This window comes from Tursiops truncatus, chromosome 16, assembly GCF_011762595.2.
Source record: "Tursiops truncatus isolate mTurTru1 chromosome 16, mTurTru1.mat.Y, whole genome shotgun sequence".
Lineage (NCBI taxonomy): Eukaryota > Metazoa > Chordata > Mammalia > Artiodactyla > Delphinidae > Tursiops > Tursiops truncatus.
Genome location: NC_047049.1, coordinates 46,417,653 through 46,436,484, shown reverse-complemented (window position 1 = coordinate 46,436,484; position 18,832 = coordinate 46,417,653). Strand labels below are relative to the sequence as shown.

The 18,832-nt window shown below is 44.5% G+C and overlaps 1 protein-coding gene and 1 pseudogene across 7 annotated transcripts in view; both read right to left on the bottom strand.

Moving 5' to 3' along the window:
* The window catches only part of ARHGAP22 (Rho GTPase activating protein 22), a 202,839-nt gene extending 185,116 nt beyond the window's left edge, over positions 1-17,723 (bottom strand). For 4 of the 7 annotated variants that reach the window (XM_073793356.1, XM_073793357.1, XM_073793359.1 and 1 more), the window contains exon 1: positions 17,564-17,723. In XM_073793356.1, the coding sequence (XP_073649457.1) occupies positions 17,564-17,615 (52 nt within the window). In that variant the 5' untranslated portion in view covers positions 17,616-17,723. The remainder of the gene's footprint in view (positions 1-17,563) is intronic. The other 3 variants (XM_033842536.2, XM_033842537.2, XM_073793355.1) reach the window with 1 other exon arrangement.
* Positions 4,034-5,826, bottom strand: LOC101319363 (atlastin-2 pseudogene; annotated as a pseudogene).
* Positions 17,724-18,832: the final 1,109 nt, after the last annotated feature.

Here is an 18,832-nt window from a genome sequence, read left to right as displayed (position 1 = left end):
GTTCCCATCAGTTGTCTATTTTATACATAGTATCAATAATGTATATGTGTCAATCCCAGTCTCCCAATTTCTCCCTCCTCATCCCTTTCCCCCTTGGTATCCATACATTTTTTCTCTACATCTATGTCTATATTTCTGCTTTGCAAACAAGATCATCTATACCATTTTTCTAGATTCCACATATATGCGTTATTATACGATATTTGCTTTTCTCTTTCTGACTTACTTCACTCTGTATGACAGTCTCTAGGTCCATCCACGTCTTTACAAATGACCCAATTTCGTTCCTTTTTATGGCTGAGTAATATTCCATTGTATATATGTGCCACATCTTCTTTATCCATTCCTCTGTTGATGGACATTCAGGTTGCTTCCATGTCCTGGCTATTGTAAATAGTGCTGCTCTGAACATTGGGGTGCATGTGTTTTTTTTGAATTATGGTTTTCTCTGGGTATATGCCCAGTGGTGGGATTGCTGGGTCATATGGTGGTTCTATTTTTAGTTTTTTAAGAACCTCCATACTGTTCTCCATAGTGGCTGTATCAATTTACATTCCCACCAACAGTGTATGAGGGTTCCCTTTTCTCCACATTTCTCCACACACATCTCCAGCATTTACCGTTTGTAGATTTTTTGATGATGGCCATTCTGACCGGTGTGGGGTGATACCTCGTTATACTTTTGATTTGCATGTCTCTAATAATTAGTGATGCCAATTATCTTTTCATGTGTTTGTTGGTCATCTGTATGACTTCTTTGGAGAAATGTCTATGTAGGTCTTCTGCCCATTTTTGGATTGGGTTGTTTGTTTTTTTGATATGGAGCTGTATGAGCTGCTTGCATATTTTGTAAATTAATCCTTTGTCAGCCATCTGTTCTTGCATGTTGTCTACTTTTTCTATTAGTGTCCTTAACATACTAATCATAGTTATTTTAAATTATCTATCTGATAATTCCAAAATCTCTGCCATATCTTGGCTATTATCTTCTGAATTTCCCTGTGTCTCTAGATTTGGGGTAGTGGTTTGCTCTGTGACCTCAATTCTCTGATGGGTCGAAGAAGTCATTGATTTTAAGTTCATTTAGTTTTTTCCTTATAGTAAGGGTGGGAGTGATAATTTCTAAGCTTTTTACACACCAAAGATAAAACCAGAAGCCTGGGTCTTTAAATTTTAATAGCTGTTGCATAATGACTATTCTTTTTCAGACAACTCCTACTGCACCTCCCAGCTCCCCATTCCTAGAAGATTCCAGAGGCCTGTGACCCACATGGAAGACTTCAGAGAACAACTTCCTTTAGATCTCTCCATTAGATTAATACAAGTAATGAATGTAAGCTCCAGGAAGCAGGGATTTTTATCTGCTTTGTTACCTACTGTATTCCCAGTACCTAGAACAGTTCCTGGCACAACAATGTGTACTGAGTGACTAATTATCAACTTCTCATTAGGGAAGCATTGAGTCCACCTTTAATAGCCCCAGCTAGCTCTCAGCTCTATGATGATCTGCCTTCCTCTGGGACACTCAGTTGACTGGCCTTGGATTTGCATTCCTTGAACACTGGAGAAGTAAGGCTGGGGGCGTGGCTCCAAATATAGGGTCCCTGTGTCTGCACACAGAGTCTGAATCAAGTAAAAACCCATTATTCTACTTTCTTCTAAAAAAATTCCCAAAGGCAACAGTTCACAACCTGAGATTAAAGTAGGATCCAATGGTTTACCTGAAAGGGAATTTCTATTCATTCAGGAATTACCCTGTGCCCTTTCTTGAACTCTCTGTTTTTTACTAGCTAGGCAATCCTTATAAAAGTTCTGTGAGATATGGTCTATCATGATCTCCCTTTTATAGTGAGGAACCCAAGTGGAGAGGTTATATCACTGGAATAAGACCAGAGAGTAAGTAATTGGTGGAACTAAGATTTACACCTAGGCCTGGCTTTCTTTAAAGACTATTCTTTTCAGAACTGGCAAAATGATGCCAGTGTCAAGGTGGGAGGGTTGACTTTCCCTGTTCACTGGGAAGTTAAGAAGGACTGGATCATGACATAGGGCTAAGAAGAGGAGGAAGCAGAGGTCTGGGGAGAGGAGAAAAAACAGTTTGTTTTTGGGGTTGGGGGGGAATAGAATGCTTTTTTTTTTTTCTGTCTAAGAACAGATGAGTTGGTAGCAGTTTAATACAGATGGAAACAAATACAATCCATATAAAAACAGGATTTGAAGCAGGAGGCGGATATATCAACCAAAGTAAAGTTAGAGCTTTCGGCCATGCAACTCAACACCTGAGTTCTCTTCACTTAATAACCAAACTAGGGGGCTTCCCTGGTGGCGCAGTGGTTGAGAGTCCGCCTGCCGATGCAGGGGACACGGGTTCGTGCCCCAGTCCGGGAAGATCCCACATGCCGCGGAGCGGCTGGGCCCGTGAGCCATGGCCGCTGAGCCTGCGCGTCCGAAGCCTGTGCTCCACAACAGGAGAGGCCACAACAGTGAGAGGCCCGCGTACCGCAAAAACAACCAAACAAAGAAACTAGACGCTTTAATAGGTGTTCGTAGAGAAGGCTACAAAAGTATTGCAAAATGTTAGCCTTACATATACCACAAAAAAGAGAGAGAAAAACAAAATTAATACACCCCCTAGGCTAATCACAACAAGTTTTCCCTAACAGAGACAGACACTGAAAAATAACTCTTTACAAGCTTAGCTTCAAGGTATGAGGTACAATACCTTACAGCTCTCACTTGGGTGTTTCCCACTCATGCTCTTTTCAGTATAAACAAATAGGTTTACGTAATGGAATACATATTTGAAGAATTCCTTAAAAAAATCACAAGTTCCATTTTATATATACAAATTTTTAATTATGTACTGAAAATAAATTACAGGAAAAAAATTTAAAATGCAACAGAGGACAAAGTCACAATAAACATTCCCACTGAATTCCCTTGGTCGGGGGCATGGTGAGACTGCAGTGCTCAAGAAGATAAATATCACAAATATAACAAAAACTTCAAATTGTCTATGCACTCACACACTGACATGAGCCACAAACATTCCTTCACAGGGACTGTACTCATTAGCCTACCACAGAACCAGATTTTGTCATAAACTACAAAACTTTTAATACAAAATCCTATTTATATATTTATAATTCATATACTTGCCCTATCTGTGATTTTAGAAAATAAAAGCTACACACTGTATAGATACTCTTTTTTTTTTTTTTTTTTTTTTTTTGCCGTACACGGGCCTCTCGCTGTTGTGGCCTCTCCCGTTGCGGAGCACAGGCTCCAGACACGCAGGCTCAGCTGCCATAGCTCACGAGCCCAGCCGCTCCGCGGCATGTGGGATCTTCCCGGACCGGGGCACGAACCTGTGTCTGCTGCATCGGCAGGCGGACTCTCAACCACTGCGCCACCAGGGAAGCCCTGTATAGATACTCTTAACTCATAGCTGTAGGCAACATTTTTGGATGGAATTTCCCCCCAATAAAATTAATGGCATATTTTATGTACATGAAGGCTAAACTGCATAAAGACAGCTCAGTTTCCCAGATATGTTTCTCCTTTTAGGGCAGGTTTATAAATTTAAAAAGGCAAGACAAATGTACACCTCAGAATCACTTTCTTAGCTACAAGAGTTGTCATATAATTTCTATGAAGTTTCTGATACATGCATTTATGTAATACTGGTATTGAAGGCAGTAAAGCAATATATACTTTTAATGTCGTGGCTCAATAAAGGCTTCTTTGTCATTCCAATCTGATTCTTGATACAGTGATTCATAACTTCTCTAAAAATTAAAATTTCAATGGGACACTGTGTTAAAGAGACTCTAAATAGATTTCTTAAAATATTTCCCTGAAATAGCCTTTACATAAGACAAATTTCACTAACATTAGATTAAGTAAAAAGGGAAACAAAAGAATTAAACATGGCACAAGTGTGCATGAAAACTAATGCTCCTCAGCCAGTCTTCATGTCTTAGGAGCCATGAACAGAATGCTTAAAACCAACAAACAATTTCACACTCTGTGGCGGCCATCTGTGAAGCCAGTTATACTAAACTACTTCTACAGTTGATTGTAAACTTTGGTTTATTTTTATTTGAGTTCTCACTGTACAGCAAGAATGAGAAAAAGAAAGAGTGGAGTCCATGAAGAGATGAACTGTCAGTCTGTCTTTAATCTGGCATGATGAGACACCTGGTCAGTCAGGTCTGCTTTGATAGAGTTTGTTACAGACTGCCTTATGTTTTCCTCCATGAAATTATCAACCAAGGGTCTTCAATACCTGTTCCCATAGCGTTTCAGCAATCTGATCAATCATTGTCCCAATTTCTCTGAACTCCCCAGAGTATTTAACATATGCCCAAGTACAAAGAGACGTCAGTGCTAACCCCATGACAAGGTTACACAAGACGGCTATAGAGTTTAGGCCAATGAAGCCAGTCAGTCCTGAGATTATATACATAGCAAACATGACTGCAAACAGTGTGGCAGGGGTATGAGCAACATAGAAGATATTTTTGCCATCATTGTGCTTTATAAAATTTGCATAGGTTTCTTCTATTTCAGCCTCAAACTGGTCCTGATAACGACGGCAGAATTCATCTCTACCCATTTTTTTTTTTACTGAACAAGACTGTTTAATTGCCACTTCCTTGAGATCCAGGTGTTTTTGCTCCAGAGTGCAGTGTAAGGGTTGTCCCCACCGCCTACTTGCTCCATACTTTTGCAATAGATCTCTCTTGCTCCTGCTACTGCAGCAAGATTATTAGCTTCAGCTGTTGCCTGAAGCATGGACTTTGGATGTGGAAGTTCCTCTCCTTGATAAATTTTAATGTAAGCCTTAAAGTATTGTACAAGATCTTTACAAATGACTTTAGATCCACTTATCTCTTTTTCTAACAAATTTTCTGGGGCAAGTAGCAATGGAATCAGATTTCGAAGCTCTCGTTTAAACTCTTCATCAATATCTTTCAATCTCCCATCAAAACTAGGATTAGTTGCAACTTTAAGACCAGGATTTGGCAAAAGGAAGCAACCAAGATTTGAGAAACAGTTGTGAATGTGCTTCCTTACATTCTGTAGCTCTTCATGTTGACTTTGTTTTACCTGCAATCTCTTTTCAAGGAATTGTTTTCCACCTTCCAAACCATATGAATGTTCATAAGGATAACTCCAGTCTCAAATCAAAAACATTAATGTCTGAAATGGTTTCTGGTCGATTTCTTCCATTGCAATTCTGCCGTATTCTGTAAATAATTGCAAGTATTGAAGATCATCTTCTTGAATATTTTGAGACAAATTATATACCTGGACAGAGCCAGTCACAGTGCTCAGAGCAAACACTGTTGCACTATCTTTGATAGTTGACTGGCTATCGAAGGCACCCTGGGTATCCCTCAGCAGCACAGCCACTTTTGTTCCATTAGGTCTCTCGATCACAAACACTTCATTCCAGACGTGTATGCCTGTTGTTTCTCTTTTGCAACCAACCCGCCATGTAAATCCAGTCAATGGTTCATTGTTTCCACCAATCCAACTTTGAGAATCCTTGTTATACATATATCTAAGCATGAAGTCCAGTAGAAATGATTTCCCTTTAGGAAAAGCTCCTGCCATGGATACCACTGCTATGTTAAGGTCTCGTATGTGCTCCTGTAGCAATATCTGCTCCAAAGCTTCTTCATCAAGCTCAAAGTTATGGTCATCTTCATGTGCAAGAACAATCTATACTGGACATGGTTTCTTCATAACCTCATCAGAGTCTACTAGGTCATCATCTTCATAATTCTCACCTAGGAGGGTCCTGGACAAGACGTGGTTAACTCCGGTGTTTGGGTCACTGGTTCGCCTCCGTCACTGCAGCCCCTCGTGTGGCTGCCGCCTCCGCGCTGCCTCGTCCCCCTCAGCCGTCTTGGACAGATTTAAAATTAACTCCCCCTAGAATGCTATTTTATTTTTTTTAATTTAAGTATAGTTGATTTACAATGTTGTGTTAGTTTCTGGTGTACTATTTACAATAGCCAGGCATGGCTAAATGTCCATCGACAGATGAATGGATAAAAAAGACGTGGTATATACATATATACACACATGCGCGCGCGCGCGCACACACACACACACACACACACGTACACACAATGGAATATTACTCAGCCATAAAAAAGAGTGAAAACAGTTTCTCAACTGAACACTGGGCTGAGCTGGTCTTCAGGATGCACTGAGTCCTAGATGGCATTTGGGGCGGGTATCTGAAAGTCCATGCTATGAGCATCTTTGTCCCCATGTTAATCCTCTCTTCCCACCCAGGCCACCAGGATGCTGCTTCTTCCCACCACTGTTGCTATGGTAACTGGCTGGCAGTCTTACATACCAGCCGTCAAACATGCTGAGCGAAGCCCGTTTGTACCACTAACTCAGTCATACTGCGGAAAGCCGGATGGATACACATTCCAGTTGTGGTGGGGGACTTGATGGCTCTGGCCAACGGGTGCAGCCAATGTCCCTGAAGGCGGAGGTGTGGCTGCAAATGAGCAGTAGAGATGGGTCAGCTCAGATCTGGGTCGAGTCCTGCTTCTGCCGCTCAGTAGCAATGTGCCCTTGGGAGTCAATGAATTTCCTGAATCTCAACTTCCTTATCTGGCCAACAGGGAGGGCTGTTCTGCCCCCACAGAGCTGGGGCAGCAGTAAATGAGACCACAGGGGAGTGCAGAAGAATTGTGAGCCCTCACTGTGGTTTGCCATTTCACAACCACTCTCAGGGTCGAGTCATTTCTCCCAGATGTGCAGGAACAGAAATCAGCGTAAGAAACTGGTTCCCTAAGGAAAGCCCCTGACTCAGCCCCTATTTGGTTCAGTTGCTGAGGGTGGGTAAGTGTGGGCTTCCGCTGGCTTCCAGAGGGCAGTGTGTCTGGCAGAGTTTCTGTCTAGACACTGGCTGAGGGCTCTGCCCAGCCTCTCCCCAGCCTCCTTGTTCCTGGGGCACAGATGCCTTACTATTCCTCAGGGCCAACAGCTCAGGATCCAGGAAAGCAAGAGGGCTTTTCCCTGCTGTCATGGGCTGAACTGTGCCCACTCTGCATTCATATGTTGAAGTCCTAACCCTCAGTACCTCAGGATGTGACTGTATTTGGACATGAGGTCTTTAAAGGGGTGATTAAGTTATACTAAGTCATTAACATGCGTCCTAATGCAATATCACTGGTGTCTTTAGAAGAAGAGATTAGGACACAGACATGCACAGAGAAAAGACCGTGTGAAAACACAGGGAGAAGATGGTCATCTACAAGCCAAGGAGAGAGGCCTCAGAAGAAACCAAACCTGCTGACACCTTGATCTTAGAACTTAACCTTCCAGAATTATGAGAAAATCAATTGTTGTTTAAGCCACCCAGCCTGTGACACTTGGTTATGGTAGCCTGAGCAGACTAACATGCCTGCCCTTCCTCCTCACTGTAAGTAAGAGAATTCCAGCTCCCATGGGGACCCTTGGAGACAGGGACCCTTCTGGAACCACCATGAAGTGGGACTCTTCATCTTGTTTCCGATTGCTCTGTCTCTCACTGCTCGCTGGCCCCATCTCTGCACCTCTGCACTGGGGTTCCCAGGACCCCAACTCCATGTCTCCCCAAGCCTGTCCAGCTCACATATTGCCCCCAGCTTGGAGAGAGGGACACATTAGGGGCATAGGCTGCAGCTTGTAACACAGCTCTGGGCGCCACAAGTCCCATCTCTGTGACCAGTTCTGATTTTGGGGAAGGCAGATTTGGGCATAGCTTTACCACTTTCCAGCTAGGGAGCAGTATGGAAAGATTTCACTTTCCTCATTTGTAAAATGGGGACATGACTATCTCACAGGCTGGTTACAGGAGTTAAATGAGATCACCATGGTGAAGTGAGTTGTAAACTGTGCAAGGTGATCTCAAAGCTAATATTTGTTATTATTTTTAGTTTCGTGGTAGCATAGGTCCTTCCTTCACTGTTCTTTCATTTAAAAAGAAGAAGAAAACCCCACCTCCATCTCATTCCCTAGGGTCCCTTGTGCTGCCAGGTGCAGGTGAACATCCTTGAGGAGGAATGGGTGCTAAGGGGTTGACACAGCCCCGCCCCTCCCCCTCCTTCCCCAAACAGCATCAGTGTTTATCAGTGGGCTTCTATAAAGACAGCTGGCAGAGAGGGCACTGAGCGGAGGAGACACAGGGGTGGCAGGCCTTTCCAGCCCAGCTGGCGTCAGTGCTGTCTGTGTGTCTGGGTGTCACAGGCTGGGCTTGGGGCTTATGCAGGAGCCCGGGGAGGAGCAGGATGGAGGCCTCAGATTTCCTGACACAGCCCTGGCCCTCTTCCAGGAACGCCTGCTGCGGGCTACCTAGCTGGCTGCTTCTTGCCCCTGCTCCAAAGGCCGACTTGGCTGTTCCCTGCTCTGGGACCCCGCACTGACCCAGGAGCAGCATTGAGACCCTCCTCCTGGTTCCCGCTCTTCTTGCACACCCTCCACCAGAGCCCTGTGCTTCTGCAGACCAAGAGCTCCTTGAGAGGAGGGCTGCATCTCTGCATATGTGTTCAAGCATCTAGAACAATGACTGTTGGCCAACAGTACAGGCTCGACAAACATTTGTAGACCTACGGCTAAGGTATGCCTGGGGGGACAGTGGGAGGCAAGCAGGGAGTCTTCACTCAAGGTAACTTTGGCTGGCACACAAAGTCCAGAATGCCGGGAGGCAAGTCAGGAGGGGTAGGATAAGGGGTGCGGGGACAGAGCTGCTCACAGAGCAGAGACGTGAAGGCAAAAGGCAACGTGCAGGATGCAGTGTGGGTGGGCTGGGGTCTGAGGGGCTTCCTCAGGCTGGCTGGAGCTTTAGCTTAATTCTGAGAGTTCTTCCAGTGTGAAGGGCCAGAGCGAGTGGGTGGGACAGTCAGAGAAGATGCCCTCTATATACACTTGGCCACCATCCCTACCAGATCAGTCCCTGAGAAGCTGATCCCCCCAGAAGCCAACCAGATCTCTGGTTGAATACTGCTGAGTCCCCTGCAGATACAGACAGGTCCCAATGCAGTATCTATGGTGTCGGGTGCTGGGCAGGGGCGGATGCCACGGATCATTGCTTGTGTGAGGCTGGGCAGTGGGTGTCTCTCTTCACTCACAGAGCTGCTGCCCAGAGCACCCCACAGGGAATGCATGATGGATGGTTGGATGGATGGATGGACGAATGGTGTTGGAGTTGCTGAGATGTGATAGAGAACAGAGAATGCTGAGGGTCAGTCAGGAATGGCACCAAGCAGTCCTCCCCACACCTGTCCCTCCTTCTGTGCCACCTCCCAACAACGGCACCTCCTCCCTCCCTCCTTTCCACATGAGCCAGACACCCAGCTCTGTGCATTCCATATTCTTAGACTGTTCTGTCTCTACCACCACTATATTGGTCCAACTTCTCATCAGCCCTTCCCTGAACTGTTGAAATGTCTCCCTGCCCTGGCCTCTTCCCCCTGCCCACCGGCTTCCCCTCCCAGAGCCATCCTGCTGGAATCTTAGAATGGCCTCACATCTTCCGTGAGCTTCCCATATCCAAAACCAGAGAATAAGAACCCGTGATGGCTTTCTAATACAACTTGGCGAGGCTGAAGGACACGTCCCAGGCTTCCCTTTCTTGTATGTTTCCCACAGGCTACAGGGAGATTCTTGGGAGATTTGAGAGACTGAAGGGAAGCAGCAGCCATTTTGCAGCACGTGGGCATTATTGCTGATAAGCTGATTCATCTCATTGGCATGAAGCAGCAGCTAGACATGCCATTGTCCCTCCTTCCCACAGAGCCTCTTCAGCTTCTCTGACTCCTGGGCCATGTACATGTGTCTTTAGCTCTGTGACAAAGGTCTGGAATTCTGCAGAAATACTTTGCAACACCAAAACCAACTGCGTGGACATCCTCAGTGCCTTCCCTGTCTGGCACTGCCAAGCATTGTCCATCTTTTTTCTCCACCATCTCTTGAACCCACTGTCCCCTTTATATTCTTACTGACTCAGATCCTCAAGGAGGCTACCTGACCTCCATTCGTCTTCTCTCCATGCTATTCATTCAGTTGTTCAACAGTCATTAAGCATATACTGCATGTCAGACATCATTCTAGGCACTGTGAAAACAGCTCTAACCTTAACTTTCACCCTTCCCTCCTTATTCTAAGTGGTGCTTGAATAGTGACCAAAGGGGTAGTAGCAATAAAGCCTGCAGAATAGAGCCTGTATCTTAGTAGGAGAGGGGAGACAGATAGTAGATGAAATAGGTAAGTAGGAGGCAGGACTTCTAGCTATGTCTGAGTGATGAGGTCAGCAAAACCTCTTCGCCAAATGCAACTATAAATCTGGACAAAACTGACAAAAACAACCATTTCCATACTCTGAAATTGACCAAAGGCACGCAACAATCACTTATGCTTGAAAAACTGCTATACTTTAGGTAAGAACAGTGAGAGTCTGTGGTGTTCTTGCCAAGGGGTGCTTCTATCCCACTTTCCCCAGCTCAGTCCTCACAGAGGTTCTGCCAGGGTGGGGCACATCATGGGGACCAGCAACTTTGCTGACGAAGTCAAAAGTGGCTTATTCAATTTTGAGCAGTGGGTGGTGCCTACACCCAGAGGCATTGTCAGTGGAATAGACAATCTTGGCAGCAAGTGAATGGGGAGAACTAATGCTGTGTCTGAGTTTTTAGTCATTGTTGGGGCAAACATGTGCCTGGCTTAGGGTGCATGCACGTGCAGTGGAGACCAGAGAGGGCTCAGGGTACCCATACACTCCTGCCAACCCTAAGACTGTGGCAAATGCAGAGGTAATGTGAAGAGTCCAGCAGAAAGTAAAAGCCAGGGCAAACCTGAAGAACTTGAAAACAATCTGAACTTTGACTGCATTTCCCTACCTCACGCAGATCTACTGGCAGAGAATGTAAGTTCTACTAGTTCAAGGTTTGAATGCAACATCTGTCCAATCATTGGCTGATCACTGAATTACACAGAAACAGAGGTGACCCCTAGGAAGCCAGTTTAAAAAGAAAAGGAAGAATAAACAACAAATATAACCAGAGATATTAGTGACTGCATATTGTAGAGGAGACAGATTTAACAGATTTATCCCAGGCAAGTTACCAAACAATTCAACAACAACATTGTTTAGGTGAGTAAATTAGAATTCAGAGTTCCTACAATACATTATCTAAAATACCCAGTTTTTAATTAAAAAATTATAAGTGTACAAAGGAAAAGGAAAGTGTGACCCATACTTAGGAAAAAGGCCAATAGAAACTCTCTGAATATTCCCAGATTTTTGTATTTAGCAGACAAATACTTTTAAAAAACCCTATGTAAATACATTTAAAGAACTAAAGGGAACATGTTTAAAGAATTAAAGGGATGCATGATAATAATGAATCAACACATAGGGACTCTCAATGAGATAGAAAATATAAAAAAACAAATGGAAATTCTTGAGTTGAAAGTCCAATAATTGAAATGAAAAATTCACTAAAGGGGCTCAGCAGAAGATTTGAGATGGCAGAAGAAAGAATACATGAACTTTAGAACAGAGCTATAGAAATAACCCAATGTGAAGAATATAGAGAAACACGGAACAAAACAATTGAAGGAAAAAGAACAGACTCTCAGAGATCTTTGAAGCAACAATAAGTATGCCAATATATGTGTAATGCAAGTCCTAGAAGGAGACAAAAGAGAGTAACAGAAAAATTATTTCAAAAAAATAGTGGCTGAAAACTTCCCAAATTTGATGAAAAATATCATGTTTCACATGTAACCAACTTAAAAAATCCCAAGCAGTTTTAAAATACAAAGAGATTTATAGTTCAACACTTTAGAGTCCAAGTCTTGAAAGATAAAGAGAAAATCCTGACAGTGGCAAGAGAAAAACTTGTCCCCCTCATCACATGGAGGGGGACATCAACACGATTAACAGCTGACTTCTCATCTGAAACAATGGAGGCTAGAAGTGGAAGGCCATATTCAAAGGGCTGAAAGAAAAATAAAAACCATTAACCAGGAATTTTGTATCCAAATAGATGTCCTACAAAAATGAAGGCAAAATTAACACATTCCCAGATAAACAACAACTAACAGAATTCCTTGCTGGCAGACCTGCCTCATAAGAAACACTAAAGGAAGTTCGTCAGGCTGAAAGGAAATGACACCAGGTGGCGACCAGCATCCACAGGAAGAGATGAAGCACACAGGAAATCATAAGTACATGGGTTACTATGAAAGACTCTATAAATATAGATTTTCTCATTTCTTCTCTCAACATCTTTTAAAGACTTAACTGTGTGTAAAGCAATAATTATAATAGTGTCCTTTGGGGTTTATAAGACATAGATGTAATACATATATGACAATAATAAAAGGAAGGAGAAGAGAGGAAATGGAACTACCTTGGAGCAAAGTTTTTATGTTTCACTGGAATTAAATATTAATCTGAAGTAGATTAAGATACAATGCATATTGTAATCCCTAGAGCAAGCACTAAGAAAATGACACAAAAATATAGTAAAAAAAAAAAAATTAAAAATTAAAGTGGTATACTAGAAAACATCTAATACAAAGAAGATGGTAAAGGAGGAACAGAGGAATAAAAATAAAGGAGACATATAGAAAACAAGTTACAAAATGGAAAATGTAAACCCAATCATATCAATAATTTCATTAAATGTGAGTGGTCTAAATATCCCCATTCAAAGGGCAAAGACTGTCTTCATGAACTAGCAAGATCTAATTATATGCTATCTATAAGAGACACACTGTAGAGTCAGTGATACAAACTGGCTGAAAGGAAAAGGATGGAAAAAGGTATGCCATGCAACAGGAACCATAAGACAGCTGGAACTGGCTATATTAATATAAGATAAAATAGACTTTAAGAAAAGAAACATTACAACAAAGAGGAACGTTTTACAACGATAAAAGGGTGAATACATCAGGACGCTATAACAATTATAAACATACACAGACTTAACAAAAGAGCCTCAAAATACGTGAAGTAAAAAGTGACAGTAGACTGTTGAATAATAAGAGTTGGAGATTTCCCTACACCAATCTCAATAAATGACAGAACAACTAGACAGAATATCAGTAACAATATAGAAGGCTTAGACAACACTATTAACCAATTTGACCTAAGTGATATATATAGGACACTCCTTACAATGACAGCAGAACATACATTATTTTCATGTACATATGGAACATTCTTCAGAATATGCCCTAAAATAATAAATCAACTGGTGAGTGTATAAGCAAAATGCACATCCATATATTATTCAGCTAAAAAGGAACAACTACTGATACACACAAGAACATGAATGAACCTCGGAAACTTTATGCTAAATGAAAGAAGCCTGATGCAAAAGACCACATAGTATATGGTTCTACTTATATAAAATGTCCAGAAAAGGCATATTTACAGAGACAGAAGGCACATCAGTGGTTTCTCAGGCTTGGGGGCAGGAGAGGGGATTAATTGCAGATAGTCAGGAGGGAATTTTTCGGGGTGATAGAAATGTCTAAAAACTGGATAATGGTGATGGTTGGATAACTCTATAAATTTACCAAAAATTATTTAATTATACACTTAGAATGGGTGAATTTTATCCTGTGTAACCTACATCTCCATAAACTGTTAAAATATAGAAATATGTGAGATAATAACAAATGCTATGAAGAAAAATAAAGCAGAGAAGGACAGGAATGTCAGGGCGGGATTCAACTTGTGCAGTCATTGGTGTGGTTTGCCAACCCTAACCCTAACCCTCCCTTCCAGGCATGTGGTCGGACTGTACTTCCTGGGCCCCTCGTGGGTAGTTGGGGCAATGTCCAGGCTGAGGGTTTCACTGCTGACATGAGACCCTTCTGGAGCTCAAACTCTCCCTTTGCTATCTGGCCTCGCCACCAGCAGCACTTGAAATAATGGTTGTTCCATTCGCCTGGGTCTTTGAGTCACTATGATGGGCAGGTGACCCGTGACCCAGTTACTGTGTAACTTATCCCATTGTGCCACAGACAGGCAGTCAGTGAAAGCCTCAAGAGAAGGTGACATTTGGGCAAAAATCTGAAAGAGGTGAGTTTGTGAGTCATATGGATATCTGAGGGTTAGGGTGCTCTGGAGAGAGGGGAGAGCACGTGCAAAGACCTGGCATGTCTGAGGAAGAGCAAGGAGGCTGGTGTTGCTGGTGCCAAGCAAGCGGGGTACATAGGAGATGATGTGATGGGTAATGTTGGGCCGGGTGGAAGAGTGACATGGGGATCCACTGGGGTGTGTTGAGTGAATGACAGATCTAATCTGATTTAGGTTTAAGAAGAGCCTGTTCCAGTTGCAATATTGAGAATAGATTAAAAGGCCATGGGTAGAATCAGGAAGACCAGTGAGGGCGCCTTTGTAAGAATCCAGGTGAGAGCTGACTTCATACCCAGCTGCCATGACATTCTTCCTATAAACAGTTCTGATCAGTCCTATTCTTACAACTTTCAATAGCTCCCTATTGCCCATAAGAAAGAGTCCAAGTTTCTCAAAGTGACATCAACCTACCTTCCTCTTGTATCACCCACCACTCCCCTTCCTATATCTTCAGTTCTCCTCTCTCTGAATCTCCTGTTCTCCCAGGACATACTCTTGCCTCCCTACCTGGGATCTCGTGGTCTCCTCACATCCCTGTATCACAGCAGGGAGGGGTGAGGGTATGCTCTGGAAGAAGGAAAAGTAAGCAAAGCCACAGAATTGGGAAGGCCTGGAGAAGGGGTGTGATGGAGGATGCCCATTCCAAGCTGCCCCCTGGCCTTGGTCCTGAAGGTCAGCTTGTGGGCCAGGGAACTGGGGACCTGTAGGAATGGCTTCAGAGCTACCTTCTTCTCTGTGGACTCTCTGGCCTGGTATGGGCAGGAGCCGCCATCTTGCTTCCCACTGTGAATCTGACATCCAGTGGCTATTCATGGAGGGTCAGCTAACAGGGAGAAGTCACCACCTTGGCAGAGAACCAGGCAGCTCAGTGAGCAGAAGTTTGGGAAGCTGGGAGCAAAGAGACTGCACCTGGTCAGACCAGGCAAGACAGTGGCACAGGAAAAGCTCACAAGAGGTGGAGCTAAAGGTGGTGCCCATGGCTGGGTAAGAGTTTTAGCACAGCGCCCCCCAGTGAGAGGCCAAGACCTGTAGAGTTGGCCTCTGACTTCCTGCTACATGGCAGGTCCTCAACTTGGCAAAATTATAGGCAAAGTGGTTAAGTGAAGTACAGAAGCTCAATTTAACTCCAAAGAATCTTCTGTTTGCCCCAATTCCCTGAAAATCTCAGTTAAAAGCAAGCTCAAGTTCCCCAATAATCTCCTCTAGAATATATGGGGGGGGAGAGAGAGAGAAGGGAGGGTCAGAGAAAGAGAGAAAGACAGACAGATAGACAAAGACAGAGAGAGGGAGAAGAGACAGGGCTGAATTAGAGAGACCAGAGACGGGGCAGGACACTCCCCTGTGTTGGCTGACTCTCCCGTCCTTTCTGAAGCTTCCGTAGAACGGCACGGCTCCTCCTGTCTTACAAAGCTGCCGAGCTGTTTGTGGTCAGATAATAATTTAAAAATTAATTCAGTCTAAAGGAATAAAGTTCCAACACATGCTATAATGTGGATGAACCTTAGAAACATTACTCCAAGTCAAAGAAGCCAGACACAAAAGGACACACGCTGTATGATTCGATTTATAAGAAATATCCGGTATAGGTAAAGCCCATAGAGAGAGAAAGCAGGTTAGTGGCTGCCAGGGCTGGGGGAGGTGGGAAGCAACTGCGTCATGGGGGTGGGGTTTTATTGGGGGTGATAAAAACGTTCTGGGGCTTCCCTAGCGGCACAGTGGTTGAGAGTCCGCCTGCCGATGCAGGGGACATGGGTTCATGCCCCGGTCTGGGAGGATCCCACATGCCGCGGAGCGGCTGGGCCCGTGAGCCATGGCCGCTGAGCCTGCGCGTCCGGAGCCTGTGCTCCGCAATGGGAGAGGCCGCGACAGTGAGAGGCCCGCGTACCGCAAAAAAACAAAAACAAAAACCAAACCGTTTTGGAACTAAAGAGAGATGGTGGCTGTGGGACACCTTGAAATTGCCACTGAATTAATTATTCACTTTAAAATGGTTAATTTTATGTGAATTTCACAACAAAAATTTAATTCAATCAAATTCTTTAAATTCAGGTATCTCATGCAATAGCTCATTTGTCGTTTTCTCAAACAATTAGCATCTGTACTCTGAAGCCGGGGACATCTGCTACACCACGGGAATCTGGTGGAACCTTCCACAAAAGTGTGACGGTGACTTTTCCTTTCAACTCAGATGATGCCATAAACCCAGATGAGAGAAAAATACTGGATATTTTACAGACCACTCCCCCACCCCAATGCACTAGGACTAAACAGAGGTAAAGGCTAATCTCAGCTGCTCTCCACCCCCTATTGTAGAAAGGAGGCTCCAGAGAGGTTAAACGTGCAAGAAGGGTCCCACAACACGTGTCCAGCCCAGAGTGGAATTCTGGCGACCTGGCTCTGTGGACCCAGAGCTTGACTCAGCATCCCTGTGGATACCTGTGCAGACCATAGCAAAGGCTGCTGTGTGGTCTGGGGGCTCTGGGCTGTGTCTGATGGCTCTTGGGCCTGGCTACACACTAGGTTCACCTGGGAACTGCTGACATCCACCCCACACCAATTAAGCCTGATCTCCAGTATTCAAAAATGCCTGGGGAGGGAATTCTCTGGCAATCCAGCAGTTAGGACTCCACGCTTCCACTGCAGGGGGCACGGGTATGATCCCCGGTCGGGGAACTAAGATACCTCATGCCACGTGGCATGGCCAAAAATAAAAACATGCCTGGGGATTTTTAAAAGCTCCTGCATGATTCTAACATAAAGCCAGGTTGAGTACCACTGACTGCATTTCTCCTACTAGTATCTGGGATTTCAATCATCACCTGAAGGCACTCAGGTCCAGAGAACGTGAGATGTCACTGCACAAACACTCAGCCAGCACCTGTTTGACTCACCGAGCTAGTCAGCACTTGTATGACCACACAGCGGTTTGTCCCACTTTGTCTAAGTTACCTCCTGGACACTTTACTGAGGACTACTGAACCATCCTCATTGTTTCTGAATTAACTGTTAGCTGGATTGTTTCCAAGCAAGATACAGGGCAGCCTCAGAATGCACAGCCCTCCCTGTGATGGCCTTTTGTACCCATGGTCTGTGGGCACAGTGATTCTTACAGACTCTGAATGTCATCAGAGCCCTGAGCCACTGGAGCCAGGGTCCCTGCCAATCGTGGTCACGATGAAGGCTCTGTTTTTCAGGCAGACATGAACCAGCTCCCGAGTTCAGGGGTGAGGGCTGAGCCATCAGTCAGTGCCTGGGCCCTGGCCACAGACGCCCCTAGGTGCTCTCAGATTACAAGACCAAGACAGCTTCTTTGGGTGGCCACAAATGAGCCCATCCCTCAAGCAAGAAGCCAAGAACCAAGGTAATCATACACCACATAGAATAAAATAAACTTCTTACCGAAATACCTGGCTGCAAACGTTCTTCTTTTGCTGGAAGCTGTCGGCAACATAACGAAGCTGGCAGTCTATGTGCAAATTTCTTGTATATCCTTTTTATAAAGAGCCAACCACATCCTCAAGCAGACACGCTAATTCTTGTTTTCCAGTAACAGGAGATCAGCATCTATAGAAGAGAAATATATTTAGAATGCCCTTTATCTGGTGTTTTCTTGGGTTTCCAACAAGAAGCCTCACTGTGAGGAATTAGTCCCTTTAATGCAAGTGTACCAGGGATCTTGGGATGGCCTTGGGCAAGTCAGACCTCTGGGTATCAGTTCCCCAAATCTGTAAAATGGGAACAAGAATGAACCACCCCTCAGAGTGAACGATGGGTCAACGAGATGGCGGGTATAAAACAGCAAAGCCCTCCACACGTCAGATGCTATGTTTGATCTTTTCAATCAGATGGCCTGGATTTAAAAGGAGCTGTGTTTTCCAGAGAGCTTCAAAACAGCTACAAACAATAACCTGCAAACGTGCAATGTGACTTCCAGGACTCTCACCTGATGTGCACGGCAGTCCTGTTAGTGGAGAGACAGAGGATGCGGACCCCACCCCTAGATGGAGAAACAAAGCCCCAGCAGCACCCGTGGCAGACCCTCACGTGGTACACTGCTGCTAACAGCATGGCTTCTCATTCTATTTCTGGAAATTTAGCATCATTATTTCATAATTTACAGTTGTGGAAAGTGGAAAAGAAAAATCCTGATTAGGAAACAGCCAAGTGACATTTATGAAGCCCTCAACATCATTGACATCGTGGTCTTGGCAATCTAAGGGACAGGCAGCTCTCGGGGGGGGGGGGGGGCAGTGTTATCGTGTTTAAATACACATGGAGTTTATACAGTCTGAGAAGCAACTCTTGGTGGGGACACCCAACAGAATGTTCTCCCAACTACCCTTCTTATTTCCTTTGCTTCCCTGCCTCTGCTGTGTTGAGTTTGTTTCGTGTTTGTGATTATAGAACCAATCACTGTTACGCAGATAAAACAAGCATAGCCAGCACTCATTGTTGGAGTGTCCCCTCCACCCTGGGGCTGTGGGCTGCTGGACAGTACTCCTCAGGCTGCACTGGGGCAGTGTCACCTCGCTCCATGCCTTGGTGACCAGGCACAGCTCCTGCTGCTGGTGTTCTGAGGGGAGCATTAGGACAATCCAGTGGAGGGGCCAAGCTGCGCACTGGGGAGTGACCTGGGGCAGCTGGGAGCAGAAGCTGGTGGGTGAGAGC